We start from the raw sequence: 17,963 nt of genomic DNA, 5'->3' as shown, positions 1-17,963 counted from the left end.
ATATATTATTAATTAATGCAAAACGTGTGATATCAGAGTTTGCTGTCACGGTATAGTCTTTTAGTATGTTATATTCCATGCATTATTACTATAAATAATACAAATTTTAAGGATAAAAGCTTAATGTCTAGAAGTATTCATACTACGATTTCTTGAGACTCTTTGACTTTTTCCATATTCTTTTTAGTTGTAAGAATATTAAGAAATAATATATATATATTTCAGACATACAGTGGTGGGAAGCGAGAGGCAAGCACGAGTTGATTCACCTGCGGGCTTTAGAACTTGCTTTATCATCCAATGACAGGGTCAAAGATGCTGCTTGCCTTTCTGATAATCATCAGATTCTCAATCTTGCCATCTTAAACATTGAAATTGCATTATATTAAGCTAATAAAAGCTAATACTAACTTAACAATTCTACACCAAGAATCAAATATAGGTTACTTTCTGTGGATCCTTCCTAGCAATGTAAAGAATCAAATCATGGTAAATCGGGGTTTGAGATTTTTTCATCCATTGCGAAAGATTCTTAAACAATTTGTAACAGTACTCAGCTGTCTGATGTACTCATTCATCTAACAGTGAAATTAGCTAGATTTTTGCCCCCAACGAGCACTAATCCGGACCTGGAATCAAGTTAGAAAGAGAAGCCATGAGCTAGAAAGTAGGTAGCTCGATGGTTTCGACGTTTACGGCTTGTCTTTTTCTGGATTGTAATTTTCTTTGTTCGGGTGGCAAAGGGTTGACAACAGCCAATGGATAATTTCTATGGCTAATTTCTTAATAGAAATTGTTTTATGCACGTTTCAATTTTAGCTGTTAAGTACTGGGAGTAGTTAGTTTTTTCTATTCATTCCAAAAACTGAAGCAAAGAAGAAGAAAGTTGCAGTGCTAAAATGGCTGGAGCAGGACCAGGTTGCAAGAATCAAAGATGGTCTCTTCAGGGCATGACTGCCCTTGTCACTGGTGGAACAAGAGGCATAGGGTTCGAACTCCCATCTTTCTCTCTATTTTTTCTTCTTCTCTTTCTGTTTTTTTTATTTATGTTTCTAACATCATATGCTACTTCAATTCATTCTGATACTGATATTTTCGATGTGGACTAATTTGATTGTTTTCCTGAATGTCAGGTATGCCATTGTGGAAGAACTAGCAGCACTCGGGGCAGTGGTTCATACATGTTCCCGGAACCAGACAGAGATTAATGAAAGGTTACAAGAATGGCACAATAAAGGGTTTAAAGTGAGTGGTTCTGTCTGTGATCTCTCATCTAGAGAGCAAAGAAAGAAGCTTATGGAGACTGTCTCCTCTGTTTTTGATGGCAAACTAAACATCCTCGTAAGTTTCTAGTTCTAAACTTCTGTTTCCCCCGGCTTGCCAAGCTATATCAGCTACCACCTTAGCTTGTCTTCAGTTTTATCTTATTTTCTTTATTCTGTCAATCTTCCTTGATCTCCATGTTTTCTATCATATCCACTAGCGGTTCTGAACATTAAAATTCTTCTGGGTGAATATCTCAGTCAGATAAGGTTTGAGTAATATTTGGTTCATTCCCATAAAGAACTACTTTATTTTGTTTTACCTAATCTTCTGTGATTTGCTAACTTGTTGACAAGTGTTGCTGGATAGTCCTGGCTGCACATATAAATGCTAGAAATGAAATCTCAACTTGTCAAATAGGTTGGAATTTGATTAGTTCTTGGCTCATATACTAAAAAATAAAAATGGTATTATTCTTTTGGGGGAAGTACAGCTACTAGAATAATTTAAGTGAAAGCAAGTTTGTCCTCAGGTCAATAACGCTGGAATCACAATGCTCAAACCTTGTGTGGAACACACTCTGGAAGACTACTCAACTGTAATGAGCACCAATGTTGAGGCTCCTTATCATCTTTCTCAACTTGCACATCCCTTCCTAAAAGCATCAGGAAATGGAAGTATTGTGTTTATCTCCTCTGTAGCTGGTTCATTGGCTCTACCTCGAGTATCTGCCTATTCAGCATCTAAAGGTATACTATGTAGATGTTAGCAAGCTTAAGTTTTGCAGGCTATTAGCCAAAATCTCACCAGTTGACCTTGGTTGTTGCAATTCCCAGGAGCAATCAACCAAATTACAAAGAACTTGGCATGTGAGTGGGCAAAGGATAACATTCGGACGAATACTGTTTCACCATGGGGTGTCAAAACCACGATCATGATACCTGTATATTACCTCTAACATACCTTAATTGAGGAATTACAGATATACCTTTTAAGTGTTTGAATTGTTTCAAGATTCTCTTTGTTTTTCTTCCAGGAGCCAGACAGCCCTTATGTTGCCGAATTTCTTAGGCTAATAGCTGGAACAGCGATGCCGAGGACGGGAGAGCCTGAAGAGATATCATCATTGGTGGCATTCCTTTGCCTTCCTGCTGCCTCATACATCACCGGACAGGTTATTTCTGTGGATGGAGGGTACACAGCGGGTGGCTGTTGGCCATTCCAAAATTTTAGCTTTACTTCGTTTGGTCCTTGAATTCCTAGCATCGAGCTACCAGCGTGTGTCAACATAAACATTGCCTTAAAGCAATTCAACCAGATGTTCACAGGGAACATTTTCTTATTGTGGATAAGTGTTTCATTTGAAAGACTCAGATATCTTCTGCTAAAATCTTAATGTAGTTATGTGTCAACTCATAACTGGAACTTTTAAGCTATTTTTGGGTTGAAATTATTGCCATCTTCTGTTCTACTTTGTTGCTGCTTCTATTAATGTAATTGCATATGATTGAAGATACATGTAGAGGTAAACAAAGTTGAAATATGCATTTAAAACTATCTCAATTTGCGTTTGAAATCTCCAAACTTAGAAACGAATGAATGAAAATCTTCTGTCCTCATTTGATGTCTTGCTTAATTAATAACATGTCTAATAAATTTCTCATATTAGAATTTAGGGTTTTAATTAATAACATAAAACTAAATACATGATGTAAAATTAGGAAAAAAAACACCAGGAGAATTTCTATTTGAAGCAGCTGAGGCGAAGACAACCTCCCAGTTGGATTTGGGTTGAAAAGCATATTCGTTGGGCTTAGGTTGTCGAACACCAACATAATAGGATCCTAATTGTGAGCCTCAGTAGAAATGGGAAATCAAGTAATTCATATTTTTGGGGTCTTCCATATCAGATCAGTCTCTGATTGATTCTGCATGGCTATCTTGTCAATTTGGTCAAACCTTTCCAGAACCTACCATGGGCAACTTCTAACTACTCTGCACTAAGGAGTAGGATGATTTCTTCCTGCTACACCACCTAGTAGCCGACCCAATTCCACTGAAAAATCAAAGAGTTTTTGGCTCCCATTGCTTTCAAGTGTTTCCATCAATGGTCTATGGCATCAGAAACTTAGAAAGTGGCCCTGAGTTCGGTAATGGCAAAGTTTGGTACACATTAATAATTGTCCTTTAAGTTGAATGTCTGCTTCCCATCTTTAATCCGAGTTAGAAGACTCGTGACAATCATACACACACAAGAAGTTACAAAACTGGGGAAGAAATGGACTTGGAACTTCATGAAAGCCAAGCATTTTCGTTGGTCTAACTTCTTTGGTCTATATATGCTAATTGTGTCACTTCTGGTGAAACAAAAAAAGTGTATAAGAAAGACAAACATCACAGAACTGCAGAGCAAAATGATGGGTCTCTAAATGGAATGGACAGCTCTTGTGCATGGGGATAATAACACCAATGTTTTACTTGTCGTTTCCTTGGTTCAATTTTTCATTGCAATGACATTGATCAACATGTAGAAGAGCAGGATTCAGGACAGAAACTCGCAGTCGTAAGAGACTAGCTCTTTAATTATCCTTGTAAGTTTATCAGATTGCTTCACATTTTCAGCTTCCATTACAGCTTATGAGGAAGCTCAAATGCAAATCAAAGAGGGTTTGTTACCTTTTATGTCAACTTGCATTACCCCTTTTGAGATTATCAAGAAATAGAAGCACTGCGGGTGTGGTAGCATTACCGTACCTTTCCCTCTACGCAGGCAGCTTCTTGGTTAGCTTAGAAGCTGAATTGATTATGACTCTGCCTCTATGGAAGTTCTAAGTTTACTCAATGATATGGTGCTCGTCAAAAGCAACCAATCATGTCACCAAGAACTTGGCCTGTCAGTAGGCAAAAGACAACATTCGCCCTAATGAAACTGCACCATGGATTATAAATCAACAGATTCTGTGAACTTTCAGTTAGTTTCAACCAGGTTTCTTTTACCCTTCTCTGCAGTATCATGAAGTCCTTGTAATAGCTTCTTCTATGGGTTTTAGTTGCTCATGATTGATACCGATTTATTTCATCGTCACTTTAATTACGTGTAAAAATAACATTTATCACGTAACATGAATCACGAAAAAACTTATAAAATGATCAATAAATAAAAATAAAATATATTTTTGAATCTATATTAAATTTTTGAGATGAACATTCAATTTAAAATAAATTGATAATATACGAAAAACTCTTTATATATTAATTAACATAACATATTCCATTTTTTTTTTCAAATTTCAGCAAAAGTATAAAACCACTTGGTTTTAGGTTGTAGAATTAATTAAACCACTAGCTGATAAAAGAGTAGTTGTTACCTTATCACATTAACCGACCAAGTATGACTAATTACAGCTACTAATTAAAAGTCTTTTGTTATAACAACTTGACCAATGGTACAATAATGTCATGGTTAACTGTTGCCCTTGACCTTCTAATTCAAAGACACTGTCCAAAATAAAATGAAAACATATTAATTTTAAATTCAAAATAATTCAAGCTCTCAAAAATCAATAAATTAATTATAAATCGAAATTTACATTCAGTTTACTTTTTTCATTTTGTGGTTGATAACAATATTAAATTTTTATAATGAAATTTGTTCACGTGATTTCTTGTTGATGATGCAACATGTTAATTGATTTTTTTATTATATGAGACTTATTAATAAAAAATCACTAAAATTTATTTTTTAAAATTATAAAAATATTTAATTATTATTTAATTAAAATAACATATAATTTTTTTGATTGATTAAAAAAATCAATCCCATCGTCAAGAATACTACATTATTCATCAAGTTAACCAATAGAATTTAAGTATTGTTATAAATTATTTTTAAATTATTTTTTAATAAAAATATAAGAATTAAATTTTATCAAAATTGATGTAAATAAATTAAAATTATTGAATTAATATAACAAAAGAATCAAATTCAAACTTCTACCATTAATTAGTTATAATATGTTAGTACCATAAGGTTAATAAACTTGATTAAACTTTTGCATTATTCTAGATGGATCCATAAAATTAGACAAAGTAATGCAGAACTGTTGGTTACTTTTGACATCATTAATCATTAAATTAACGAAAAAAGAAGAACCAATATTTAAGCTAATGATGATTTAGTTTATGTTCATCGTGGCCCTCCATCATAAAACTTATTCCAAAACCAACGATCTAGATGACGCCACGTAACCCCACCGTGCCTATGCGTTTGGTTCCGACCCGAACCTAAGGCCAACATAGGAGCAATTAAACTATGATTAAAACCTAATCTAAATCACAAACCTAGATTAAAATAGGATTTAAACATTTACCGAATTTTCTTTTAGTAGGTTAGCCCCACCACGTGGCGTCCAACCAGACAAGCTCCGGGAAGGAGGAAACGTGAAGAAAGTCATCTCTCTCTCTCTCTCTCTCTCTCTCTTCCTTCCAGAAAGTTCCAGGGAACTCGTGGCGCACAAGGAATAAACCCATACACGCGGTGATGATAGCGCCACGTGTCGGAATAATGACGTGGCATCCGACGTGGCATACGTTACTTCTCTGTAAATGATACGGTCCCCCTCCCCAGTTTCAATTCAGTGTTTCTCTTTTAAATTTTCTCTCTCCTCTTCTCTTCTCTTCCAGAAAAAAGGATCAGAAAATTTTCTCGGCATTGAATCCTTGTTTTCCCGGAAAGTTAAAAGGAAAAAGAAAAACAGGATTCGTTTCATTTAAAATATGTTAAGAAATGAATGGAAATGAAACAGAAGGAGTGAAAATGGAGGAATGTAAAGAAATGGCGGTTTATATGTGGGGATATTTACCGGCAGCTTCGCCGGAGAAAGCTCCGATGTTGTCTCCTGTTCCCGTCCCGTTACCGGCTTCGGCTTCGTCGTGGAAGGACGTTTGTGGTGGTGGTTGTGGATTTGCTATGGCCATTTCAGGTTAATCCTTTTTTTTTTTTTTCACAATTTGCTTTCAAAGGACGTTTAATTTTTTTTGGTTAATGTTTTCAAGCTAAGTTTTTGATTAATCAATTTGGGTTATGGATTTGAGGAGCTTTATCTATTTATTCAAGAGAGTTTAAGTTGAAATTAAAAAAAAAATTCTTCAGTATTAGGCCAAAGTTCTGCTGAATAAAGAAAAATTTTGAAGAAAGGATTGAACTTTAATTGAAAAAATGGCTGATTTGGTTTGTTTTTTGTTGTTTGGAAATTTAGATTGCGGAAAGCTGATAACTTGGGGTTCAGCAGATGATGAAGGGCAAAGCTACTTGACATCAGGGAAGCACGGGGTAATTGAAGTGATCCTCTAATTTATTGAGTTAAAATAATTAAGGGTTTCTCTGAAATGATAAAATGCAATATATTCTTTTTGGGGGCACAATTTTTTTTTTTTATAATTTTTAAGGAAACGCCAGAGCCGCTCAGTCTTCCAACTGAAGCTTCAATAGTGAAGGCAGCTGCTGGTTGGGCTCATTGTGTTTCTGTAACAGGTAATTCTTTTCTAGTTCCTATTATTCTTTTGTTTGCTTAGAATGTCGATTAGCTTATATAAAGTATTTGCAAATAAAATTCTTTGAGGTACGAAGAAAACAAGAACACAAGTTATGTTTACTGGTTGAGAGATGAAGATTCTGAAAGTTATTTGGGAAATGCTGATGACCATTGTTCTTGCATCACCGCGATATAGGTAATATCTTAGAGAATAGTTGTTGAATTCTCCCCGATTGACAGAATATGTGTTAGAATGGAAGTGCTTATATAGTCTTCTTGATAAGGGACCTTGCCTCTTTAATAACTTTATGTAGATTGTTTAAGACCATAGCTTGGTAGTAATATGTTTTCCACGGCTGGAGGCTTTGCCTGAATGCCTGTTGCGATGAAAACAGGTTTTTACTCTATTTGTTTTATTGAAAAATGTTTTCATCTAAACAGAATCTGAATGGGCTTTTCTAATTTTCAATGTGCAGATAAAGGTGAAGGGTACACATGGGGCTGGAAGGAGTGTGTCCCCTCTGGGAAAATCACCTGTGATTTGGTTACTGGAGGGAGCTTTGAAAAGGATATTGTTGGGAAACAGACTACTTTACAAACTGAACAAGGTGATTTCATTGAAGCCTGTCTATCTCGATGGTAACAAATGCTGCACCATTTTAATTGTTTCAAACTAATGTTATGGAGGTTGAATTTCTTACAGTGAGTCCAAAGTCGCGAGGATCCAATGTAAGTGGTGGAACAGTTTCTCAAACAGAGAATCGAAAGGCTGGGGAGGAAACAGCAAAGCGAAGAAGAATATCTGCAGCAACAGAAGAACATGAAAGCTTAGCTTCTGGAGATGAATTTTTCACTGTGTCTCCCTGTCTCGTGACTCTGGGCCCAGGAGTAAAGATCACAAGTGTTGCTGCAGGCGGGCGCCATACTTTAGCACTGTCAGGTAAATAAACTACATCTTGGGTCACCAGCCTGGACAGTTGTATTTTCAGGTGAAGAAGCCGCCTCTTGTCATCACACCATATAGTTTTGTAGGTTGTATGAAGTACGAAGATATGGAAGATTTTTGATCTAAAGCAAGACACCTGATGCATCATATTTTTACCGAGGTTTCAGATATGGGACAGGTCTGGGGTTGGGGCTATGGAGGTGAAGGACAGCTAGGCCTAGGTTCCCGAATAAAAATGGTGTCTTCTCCGCACCTCATACCATGCATTGAACAAACTACTTCTGGAAAAGATAGGTCTCTAGCAGTTCATCAAGGAAGCTTGAGTTCACAAATGCAACTTTCTAAAGCGTATGGAAGCTATGTGAAGGAAATCACTTGTGGAGGTCGGCATAGTGCAGTAATAACAGGTCAGCATTAGGTGGTAGAATTTCATTACATTGCTTTACGGTTTTTTTTTTCCCATAAATTAAACATACTGGTTTAATTCGCTATGATTTTGCAACTATAGTTCAACAATGGCTATGACCTTCATCGAGATAATTCTAGCTTATATTTCTCTGATATGGATCTCCTAAGGTTGATTCTGGTTGCAAGTTGATCACAAACGTTTTAGTTGCATTCTTGGCTTGTTTTTCTGAGATTGGATAAAGATGTTAAATACCATTGATATATTCTGACTGTCCTTTATCACTTTTTCCACTGTAGATGCTGGAGCTTTACTTACCTTCGGTTGGGGACTTTATGGGCAGGTGAATATTGTAAATGTGAATCTATTACTTATGTTGTTGTTGGTAGTAATTTTCATTCTGCCATTTTATTCCTTATTTCATTTTGGGCCCTTGTAGTGAGATGAATGGATAAAATGATGCACTTTCTAACATTGCTCCACCTTATCTATATATATGGAAATATGGGGGGTTGATACATACATACATACATACATACATATGTGGAAATAGGGGGGGTAACTAAAACCATGTTATTGGCATCTGACACTTTATCTCATATGTTTAGTCATATATGACCCGCATTGTAACCAAACTAACCCTCAATGCTTTACATTATTATAGTTTATCCATTTTGCCTGTGAAACTAAAATTATTCTGCCTCTTTTTGTCCAGTGTGGCCAAGGAAGTACAAGTGATCTTTTGAAACCAACTTGCGTTTCTTCTTTATCGGGTATACAAGTCCTAGGAGTTGCTGCTGGCCTGTGGCATACTGTCTGCGTAGCTGTTGATGGCCAAGTATATGCCTTTGGTGGTAATCAGTTTGGACAGCTGGGTACTGGTGCTGAGCAGGCTGAGGTATATTTAAACGCTGTTTTCTATTTCACTTTGGTCATCTACTCCAGCAGGGGACAATGGAAGCAAGAAGTATATATGTCATTGCCAAAATGCTAGAATGAGCAGTCCCTTTCATTTTCTTTGTATGATACAGAAACAAAGCCTAGGAATTGACCACCATTTGAATTAAGCTATTAACCAGATTGAAATGACTTTCGAGCTGGTTCGTTCTTATTCATTTTTATTGTCAGAATTAAGCTTCTTGCTCCACGTTTTCATCAATATGCATGTAAAAATATTCAAGAATTTTTCAAGGTATCTTGCGAAGTTCCAGAACTAATTAGTTGTTTCCATGTCTGCTTCAGACGTCACCAAGGCAATTGGATGCCACAAGTTTGGAGGGCAAGCATGCAAAGATGGTATCATGCGGGGCCCGCCACAGTGTTATACTTACAGGTATGACTATGACTACACAAAGTACCCTAGGAATCATCCATAAGGAAGAAGTGATAGGCAAGAGAACGAGCTCTTGGTTTATTGCTGCTGGTATTCATATTCCTCAAGTTTTTTAGGGGTGTCGAATTTGTGCAAGGGCTTCATAGCTAACAAGACAATACATACATTTGGTAGTGGAAGTAATTCAAAAACCAGAAGGATTAACACAAATTACAAGGGGAAGGGTAAACACAAATTACAAGGGGCTTAGAAGTTGTCTAAGGGCATCTACGCTATAGACACACAAGAAAATATTATAGATTCTGGCGGTTTGCTTAAACAATCAGAGAGAAGATCGACATATTACTAAGAATTATAAAATTTAACTGCGTTTCGTAAGTTTCTGGCCTAAGATTGCTTATTGTTTTTCTTCCCAGATGATGGCCGAGTACTCAGCTGGGGTTGGAATAAGTACGGTCAGGTATGATGTTAATCACCCACTCTACTTAGCTACCGGACATATGTCATCAGCACAAACGTCAAATTCATACTCTTGGTTGCCTGCATGCAGCTTGGTCTGGGTGATACAATCGACCGTAACACTCCTGCTCCGGTTCCCATAGACGGTTGCCTACCAAAAAATGTTGCTTGTGGTTGGTGGCACACGCTATTGCTGGCAGAAACACCAATTTGGGCCCCCAATTCTTGATAAGATCGAAGAGGAACAGTTTTGGTAGGGTAGAGATGCACTGACTGGTCAGGGTTCTTTGATGTAATCATCGCCTTAGTGTACGACTGTACATATTGCTGTTTGCACATCCATTAAAGCATGTACTCATTCTTTCAGGGGCTAGTTTGTCTTTAACAGCAGATTGCAGTGCCAGCTGCATTAATTTGTACACGAACAATAAAAACTAGTACTGATACATTAGATAATTAGTAGGTATGTCATTCCTTTGCCTGGTGGTACAAAGTTGTGTGGACAAATATGCCTTTTTAAGTTTGCTCGAAGTGGGAAAACAGAGAGTGAATTATTCATCACTAAATCTTGCTTGAAATGGGATTTCTTTGACGCTGTAAAAGCTGCATCAAAGGCCAGAAAATATCCAGTCTGTGAAAGCCCCTAGAAGCCTGCATGCAGTGTAGTTATGTCTCAGAAATGTTTGCCACTGTGACATGGTAAATACCGTTATGGTCAAAACACATACTTAAAAGCTATCTGATACCTCAACAATGAAATGAGCCCACGTATTGTTTGCACAGCTCTCCATCACGCCCTTCAAGATTGTTAAATTGAAACTTCGGATCACCTGAGCAATCTCCAGGAACAGACAATGCTCATTGCATAGCATCTGCAGTGGATGTAGTTTAGCAATTAACTTTAAAATCAAGCAATATGGACATTATTGCACAGTTTCTTAACATATTCATGTTATGCTACGCAGAACAGACCTCTATGAGGAAGTGGCCTGGGTGTGCAAGATCTTCCACAACGATGGGGCATGCTTTTAGTTTGTCTCCAATCTCAAACGCCCAGCTTGCTCCAATTTGATAACAATCTTTGCTTTCAGATGATCTCATATTCTTGCGAACAGTCACCTGCAGAGCATAACATTCGCAGCTCAGCACTTCTGACTGCCTTGAGCTCATAACACCAGAAAATAATGGTTGATTTGAACTACATAGCTAATCTTGACTTTTACTCCAAGGTTCTTGACCTCAAAGCAAAACCCTAGAGTTTGAGCTCTAATGACCATGACTCTACCAGTCAGAGCTCCATCTTACACATCTTAGGATATCCAATTTGAAAATAGTTGTAATTATTTTGAGGATGCCATGGAAAAATAAAATAAAGAAAACGAAAATGTAATTGGAAAGGGCATTGGAGAAAAGGATAGTTTTAGTAAAATTAAAAATGCAACTGTTTCATTTAAATATTATTAATTTAGACTGCACATACCTCCCGATGTGCCCATTGCTTCAATTTCTCAGCTTGGTTGGTCACACTACTCAAATACCGCATGTGTTTAACAGTGTGATCCAAGAGAGCATCAATGCTATACTGAATTTGTAAGAAAAGTATATTGACTTAGATAGCATAAAAAATACAGATGAGCATCGACATATAAGAAGCACAATAGATACTAACTCAGAGGAAGTACTGACCTTATCACCATTTGGAACAAGTTCTCGTAGCTCCTTAAGCCGATCCTGTATCATTTGTCTATCCCTTGGTCTTGGCCTTGGGTTATCACCAGGTCTAACCCTTCTTTTGGTGACACTGGATTGCTTTTGTCCTTTTCTGGATTGCATGTAATAGCAATCTTTTCCCAGATTCTTATCATCAGTTAATGTGCTCACTGTACTCTTGACAGAAACTGAAGTCTTAGAACTAGAATTATTTTTTGCCTCACCAACAAGTGCAGAAGTACCTCGGCTCACTGGAATTGAATCACCCATCACACTTTGAGGTCGAGTAGACACAGGAAGTTGTCCTGTTGATGTCATGAAATGATTGGATCTATTAGCAATGTCAACAGAACCATCATATACGTGGCCAACCACAGCTTGTAACAGATACTCTGCATCACCTCCTTTAGCGAATGAGGGCTCAATGTCATCAAAGAGATCTCTAAATACATCCTCAGTCAAAAAAGATGACTCCCAAAAGTATTCATTGCTCTGTTTTTCAAAGGCTGGTCCAAGTGCCTTGTGCAATTCACAATCTTTGGGAAAGCTAAGGAAACCAGCATCATAAACACTATAGTCTCCAAAGGATGGTTCCAGCAAATCACTGGCAGGGTAAGGATATGTAACTCCATCTAAGATTTCTCCACACTCTCCCACAGTGTAACCATTGCATTCAGGATTTGCCTGCAATTCTTCCTTAATACAAGACAAACCAAACAGTTCACTCTCCCCCATTGCCAGCTGGTAGGAATTTATAGATTGGCTTAGCGGTGATGATACTTCACTGAGGCTAACTGGTGGGACACTGATCTTATTTTCACCCTCACTTTCAAGAACCTCTGGCAGATCTATTTCAGGCACCTGAAATGCATTCTGAATGCTTAATGCCTTGATACCATCAACAGCTTTTGAATCTTCCGAGTTCAGCGGGCTAATCGATGCACTTGAAGACTCTTCCAACTTCTCCAAAAGACTTGACGTTAGGGATGATGGTAACTGAACGCTAATGTCCTTGCAGGAAAATCTATCTTTGATGTATGCAGGAATGGATAAATCTTCAGGAACCTGTTGATGGACGGGGAAAAAAACAGAACATAAGAAACATATACGACAAAAGCACCACTTACATAACTGCAACACAATCACCCACCAATTGCTACACAAACAATCGCACATACTCACACGAAGAAACATATACAGTGACATCTCTTATGGAGGCAGCATAACAGATTGTCCTTTTTTTCATTTGGGAGGGGGGTTGCAGTGGGGAAAATAATAGTTTCATCTCCAGGCATCATTAATTATTGCACTGGCTGTTCACGTGGATCTCAAGACCACATTCTTAGAAATCTTGAGATTGAAACCATTCTGATGTTCTTGTATACAGTGCAGGTTAATAGAACTGACAGAGACACAGGAAACTTAAAATTTCACAACAACATATCTAAGTACCCATTGAGACCAGAATACTATTATAGCCAATAAGAAAGTTTTAGAACAAATACACACCATCTCCAATGATCCAAATTGTAAAACTCCATGTGGAAGCACAGGCACCAGCACAATAGTCTGCAGAAGCATCACAAATAATCAATACCATCTGTTTTAAAGATCTAAAATGGAGCAGCTAACTTCATCATCAAGCCTGCACTAATTAAACACATGCAAACATGTGCACCATTGTGTACATGGAAGCATGAACCTGGAGTAGCTGAAATATTGATCTAGACTTGCTAGTAAGGTGCAGCACAAGATTATGTTACCTTGATTCCTGAGGCAAACTGTAGTAGCCATTCCTCTGGACACTGGCAATTGAAAAATAACACTTGTAACGTATGTTATCTGTCATTTGCAGAACTGTAACCATCTTAAACAAATCATGTATCATTATTAGAAACTTACCTCAGGAACCAACTTCGAGTTGGCTTTGCCAGTGAAAATGTCATCATAGGAAACCCAGCAGTGCTTCCCTGTATATGCCACTTTGCCAACAACCCTGATAAATTTAGAGATTCAAAGTCACCAGAAGTTTCATCTCCAAAGAACTGACTTGTAAGAGCAAATTTTGGCTCGGTAACATCTTCCCAAGCAACAGAGAGAGAGAGAGAGAGAGAGAGAGAGAGGTGCAAGTAGATGGTGATGAGCAGAATAATAAATTTAGGATAATGGTAGCATGAGAGCTAGAGGAAATCCCCTGCAAAATTAATTTCTTGAGGCTTAAAACTAAAACTACCATTCAGGAAGAGCCATAAACAATGGGCAGTTTAATATCCAGAAAGTAAAAATGTTATTGTATCACGAGAAACAAACACGACTAGTAATAATGAAAGTTAAGATCAACATTTTACCCTTCTCCCCATGCATACTTAAGATGTGACATATTAGCCACCACGAGGCCAATTGGGTATCCTCCAAAACAACCATCATGGATGCTCGTTTCAAAGTGTGATGGGATGATTTCAATGTTAGAATAAACATCACTTGAGATACTTTCCACAGATTCTCTTGGTCTTGGATAAACACAATACGCATCTTCCCAGGTCAAACTCCTGAAATCAACAAAGGCAACTTGTAAAACACACAACCCACACACAATAGAGAGGTTGGCGGGCGGGGGAGTCAAAACTAGTTTAAAATCGCAATCAAGTGATGTAACAAAAATGAGAATCATGACATATTAATTTCCTAATGCAAATATTTTGACCGCCACAAAATGTTGGCAATATGAGAAAAAAGGTACAAGATAATTCTATTTGCCTATGGAGTCTCAAAGGCCTTGTCCAGTAATGGCAGATGCTGTTAGAGGATTGATAGGTATATTTGCAAACTAGCATCCAATACGCCTCATAGAACTATCGCAAAGCTGAATGCTTGTCCTTTATCCGTGGTTTTGCTATTAAAAGAAAACCCCAATTACAGTCCACACCGTTATTTCTTTTTGTCTCTTTAGTTACAAACGCATCATTCAGTAGCTGCTAAGTGGAATGCTATGAGAGCAAAGGTTCCCAAAAGTTTATACGTTTAAGTCCAGGAGAATCTGTATAGGCTAGTTAACCAACATCCTCATAAAACCATGAAAGTGATCATATGCCCCATCAAAAATTGTAGTAATAACAACAATTTATGCCTAAAAATAATAGTATTTCAAAGAGAATGAAGCCGCCCCATCTACATCAAGACATTTGAACAAGTTAAAATTCAGACATAACAAAGATTAGTACATTTTTTCTTATAATTAACCCTAAAGGAGAAACTTACATAGGGCTCCGGTGCCATAGCTTCCAAAGCACAGCATATTTCCAAGGTGAATTGCCGCAAAAACTCTTCAACAACTGCCTTAAAGCACTAGTCCCCATTTTTCTTCAACAGGTTTCAACTAAAAAACACACAGATTGTCTATTACACTCTAAAAACCAATTACTCACTACAACTCAAAATTTAGCCTTCCTCTAGCTACCACGATACGACCCTCGACCCGCCTGTTTTATTCTCAATCCTGCCCTTCGTTTTATCGGTGGCCCTGTTGAACAAACCAGCAAAAACCCCATCTTGCTAAAAGAAAATTAAAAAAAAAAAAAACACTTCTTTTCTCACCAAAGAACAAGCAATTCTCTTACTACAAACAATTAAACAACGTGAAAAACCAAACCCATCTCCATTTTAGCAACTTCCAATGAACAATCCATTAAAAAACCCAAACTTCCAAAGCAAAAGTTGAAGCTCGGAAACTTTAAAACCGAAAAAAGAAACGAAAGCGAAAATAAGTTTGAGAGCTTTGGGCATTTAGAAAAGATGAAAAAGAAAGGGAATTTGTGAAGGGGATCAAAGAAGATAGAGATGTTCGAATTCGTTGGATTCCATGATTAAAAACCTTTATATATTTGCTGAAAAGATGGTCTTAATCGACACTGTAGAAACAGATATGAACAAAAAAGAAGAATCAAAGTGAGAGAGAGAGTGTGTGGGAAATTAGCTTTTCCACTCCTTCTAAAGACGCAATGCACTTCCAAACGGCTTTAACATTCTGCTTTTATATATAGTTTGCTTGACCCGCCACCGGTGACCGGTCACCATGAAACATACACTAATTCAAGATAAAATATAATATAAATGAAATAAAATCGGATTTCAAATTTGTCCAAAGTCAGATTTCATAACTCTAGCACACACAGTGCATATCTGGACCCACAAATTAATTGGGTCTTTTCATTTAATTATATAATAATACTTCCTTATGCTTATTAAAAAATTCCATCATTTATATCAAGGCAAAATACTCTCGTATTTTTTAATTTTAATCAAAATTTTAATAAAAATTTATTAATTTTTAAAATAAATATTCTATTTCAAAAATATAAACATCATTAACAAATATTATAAAAAAAATTAAAATACTTTTTTTATTAATTTTAAAATTATTATTATTATATTTAAAAAAAATAAAAAAAGGGATCACCCCCAATAGATGGAGCACTTATCAATGCTCCTCTCTCTTGGGGAGCACCGATCTCCCTTCAGTAGCACCAATCGGTGCATTCTTTTTTTAATTAATAAAAAATTATATGATAATAATTTTAAAATTAATAAAAAATAAATTTATTATTTCAATATTATCACGTCATCAAATCAATGATTAATTAACGTCTAGATTTATGTATACAACGAAAGATATTTTTTTAAAATAAAATATTTATTTCGAAAACTAATGAATCTGTTTAGAATTTTCGAAAACTAATGAATCCGTTTAAAATTTTGGTTAAAACTTAAAAGATAAGGATATTTTACTCTTTATTTTATAAAAAATTAAATTTTAATATAAAAATATATTAAAATTTAAAATTTTTATCTTAAATCTTTTTAAAATCAATTATTTAAAACATATATATTTTAATTAGTAAATATAAAGTGGTAATAACTCGAGTCTAAGTATCATTGGCCTAATAAACTTTTTGAACTTAAATGACATTGCTCGCGAAAGCTTAAACTTATATCATTAATTGATTTAAATATGTATATAAATTTTTTTAAAATTAAATACTTATATAAATTTTAACATTTACATTAATATTTGACACTCAATAGGGTTTCACAATATATATATATATATATATATTCTAATATAATGTCAAAAGTGTTAATTCATAAAAAATGCTAGTGTGATCATTCTTATCTTATTTAATTTTTCTAAAAATGTCAAATATATAAATAATAACTCCCTTAGTTATTAATTCGTGTTACATAATACATATGCTAATTATTCATATTCTAATTTCAAAGGATACTTAGTGTTTTTTCTTTTATTTTTTATGCACATGCCAAGTCAAATGCAATGATTTATTAAACAAATAATTGAAGGGTTTTTTTTTTTCTTGCTTTCGTCAATTGAAACCAACCCACTATAATTACAAACATAAATTAATCTTCTTATTATTAATACGAAATGTTAAAATATATGGGGTAGGTTTTATTGTTGTATACTTATATATTCTTTAGCAGCCTTTTGACCTTTAGAGTATCTATTACTAATAATATTATGATAATATCCAAGTCTTTCTTCTCCATATTTCGGGAGATCTAATTAGTTGCATACATTTCTTTCAAATGTGACACTTCTCCCAGTTCTAATTTACGCGGCAACTTGAATGAAAATTTCCTTTCTCTTTTTTTTTTTTTTCTTTCGATGACCTGAATGAGGTTAAATATTTAAATTGAGATTAAATATTTAGACACTTTTTTAATCAAAGGTTAAATATTTTAAGTGCAACAATTAAAGGTCAAATATTTTTTGATTCTTTACAATTAAAGGTTAAGGTGAAAAATATACAACGCGTATAAGACACGCGCATGATGTAGATATTAAATTTTCAATATGGTATGTAATGATTAAATTTTTAATATAGTGTATAACAATTAAATTTTTAATATGGTATATAATAATTAATTTTTTTTATATAATATATGATAACTAAATTTTTAACTTGACATATAACAAAAAGAGAAACAAGAGTTACGTTAAAAAAAAATTATATGTTTTAGTCAAGTCTGCCCCTTGCATGAACCAAATGATTGCCTTACTTTCTCCTAAAAACCCTTCCAAAAACATTTGAGCTACCAAAGGAATTGAATAAATTGAAGATTTTTAAGAGAGGCAAATACTTGAAGGATCCGCCATTTTAAAGACAACCTTTGAAGAATCTTGACCTCTCCAAATAGAGTTTCGGAAATAGGAGAAACTATTAACAAGCAATTGGAAAGTTTGCACTGAAGGACTTGCTGGAGGCGGTGCAAAGAGGAAATTGAAGTTTCAAAGGT

The 17,963-nt window shown here is 35.5% G+C and overlaps 3 protein-coding genes across 3 annotated transcripts; 2 read left to right on the top strand and 1 right to left on the bottom strand.

The window, feature by feature from the left end:
* Window positions 1-835: 835 nt before the first annotated feature.
* On the top strand, window positions 836-2,724 carry LOC110420929 (tropinone reductase homolog At5g06060-like). Its single transcript, XM_021434346.1, has 5 exons — window positions 836-988; window positions 1,134-1,341; window positions 1,796-2,012; window positions 2,100-2,206; window positions 2,300-2,724. The coding sequence occupies exons 1-5, from the start codon at window positions 900-902 to the stop codon at window positions 2,516-2,518; spliced, it is 840 nt and encodes a 279-aa protein (XP_021290021.1). The 5' UTR covers window positions 836-899; the 3' UTR covers window positions 2,519-2,724.
* A 3,181-nt stretch (window positions 2,725-5,905) lies between these two features.
* Window positions 5,906-10,507, top strand: LOC110420928 (ultraviolet-B receptor UVR8-like). The gene is made up of 11 exons (XM_021434345.2): window positions 5,906-6,245; window positions 6,522-6,595; window positions 6,712-6,796; window positions 7,274-7,405; window positions 7,501-7,737; window positions 7,911-8,150; window positions 8,449-8,492; window positions 8,865-9,047; window positions 9,392-9,482; window positions 9,899-9,942; window positions 10,033-10,507. Exons 1-11 carry the CDS (start codon window positions 6,050-6,052, stop codon window positions 10,168-10,170), a joined length of 1,464 nt encoding a protein of 487 aa, XP_021290020.1. The 5' UTR covers window positions 5,906-6,049; the 3' UTR covers window positions 10,171-10,507.
* Window positions 10,284-15,664, bottom strand: LOC110420927 (transcription factor EMB1444-like). Its single transcript, XM_021434344.2, has 10 exons — window positions 14,910-15,664; window positions 14,000-14,200; window positions 13,554-13,647; window positions 13,415-13,456; window positions 13,161-13,220; window positions 11,628-12,716; window positions 11,422-11,523; window positions 10,914-11,060; window positions 10,688-10,813; window positions 10,284-10,592 (listed from the first exon to the last, which is right to left on the bottom strand). The coding sequence occupies exons 1-10, from the start codon at window positions 15,005-15,007 to the stop codon at window positions 10,503-10,505; spliced, it is 2,049 nt and encodes a 682-aa protein (XP_021290019.1). The 5' UTR covers window positions 15,008-15,664; the 3' UTR covers window positions 10,284-10,502.
* Between the last annotated feature and the right edge of the window lie 2,299 nt (window positions 15,665-17,963).

The sequence above is a fragment of the Theobroma umbraticum genome, unplaced genomic scaffold (assembly GCF_002168275.2).
Source record: "Theobroma umbraticum cultivar Fairchild unplaced genomic scaffold, ASM216827v3 scaffold_86.0, whole genome shotgun sequence".
Classification (NCBI taxonomy): Eukaryota; Viridiplantae; Streptophyta; class Magnoliopsida; order Malvales; family Malvaceae; genus Theobroma; species Theobroma umbraticum.
Note: the sequence above shows the minus strand (reverse complement) of the source record. Positions and strands in the feature narration are given on the sequence as shown.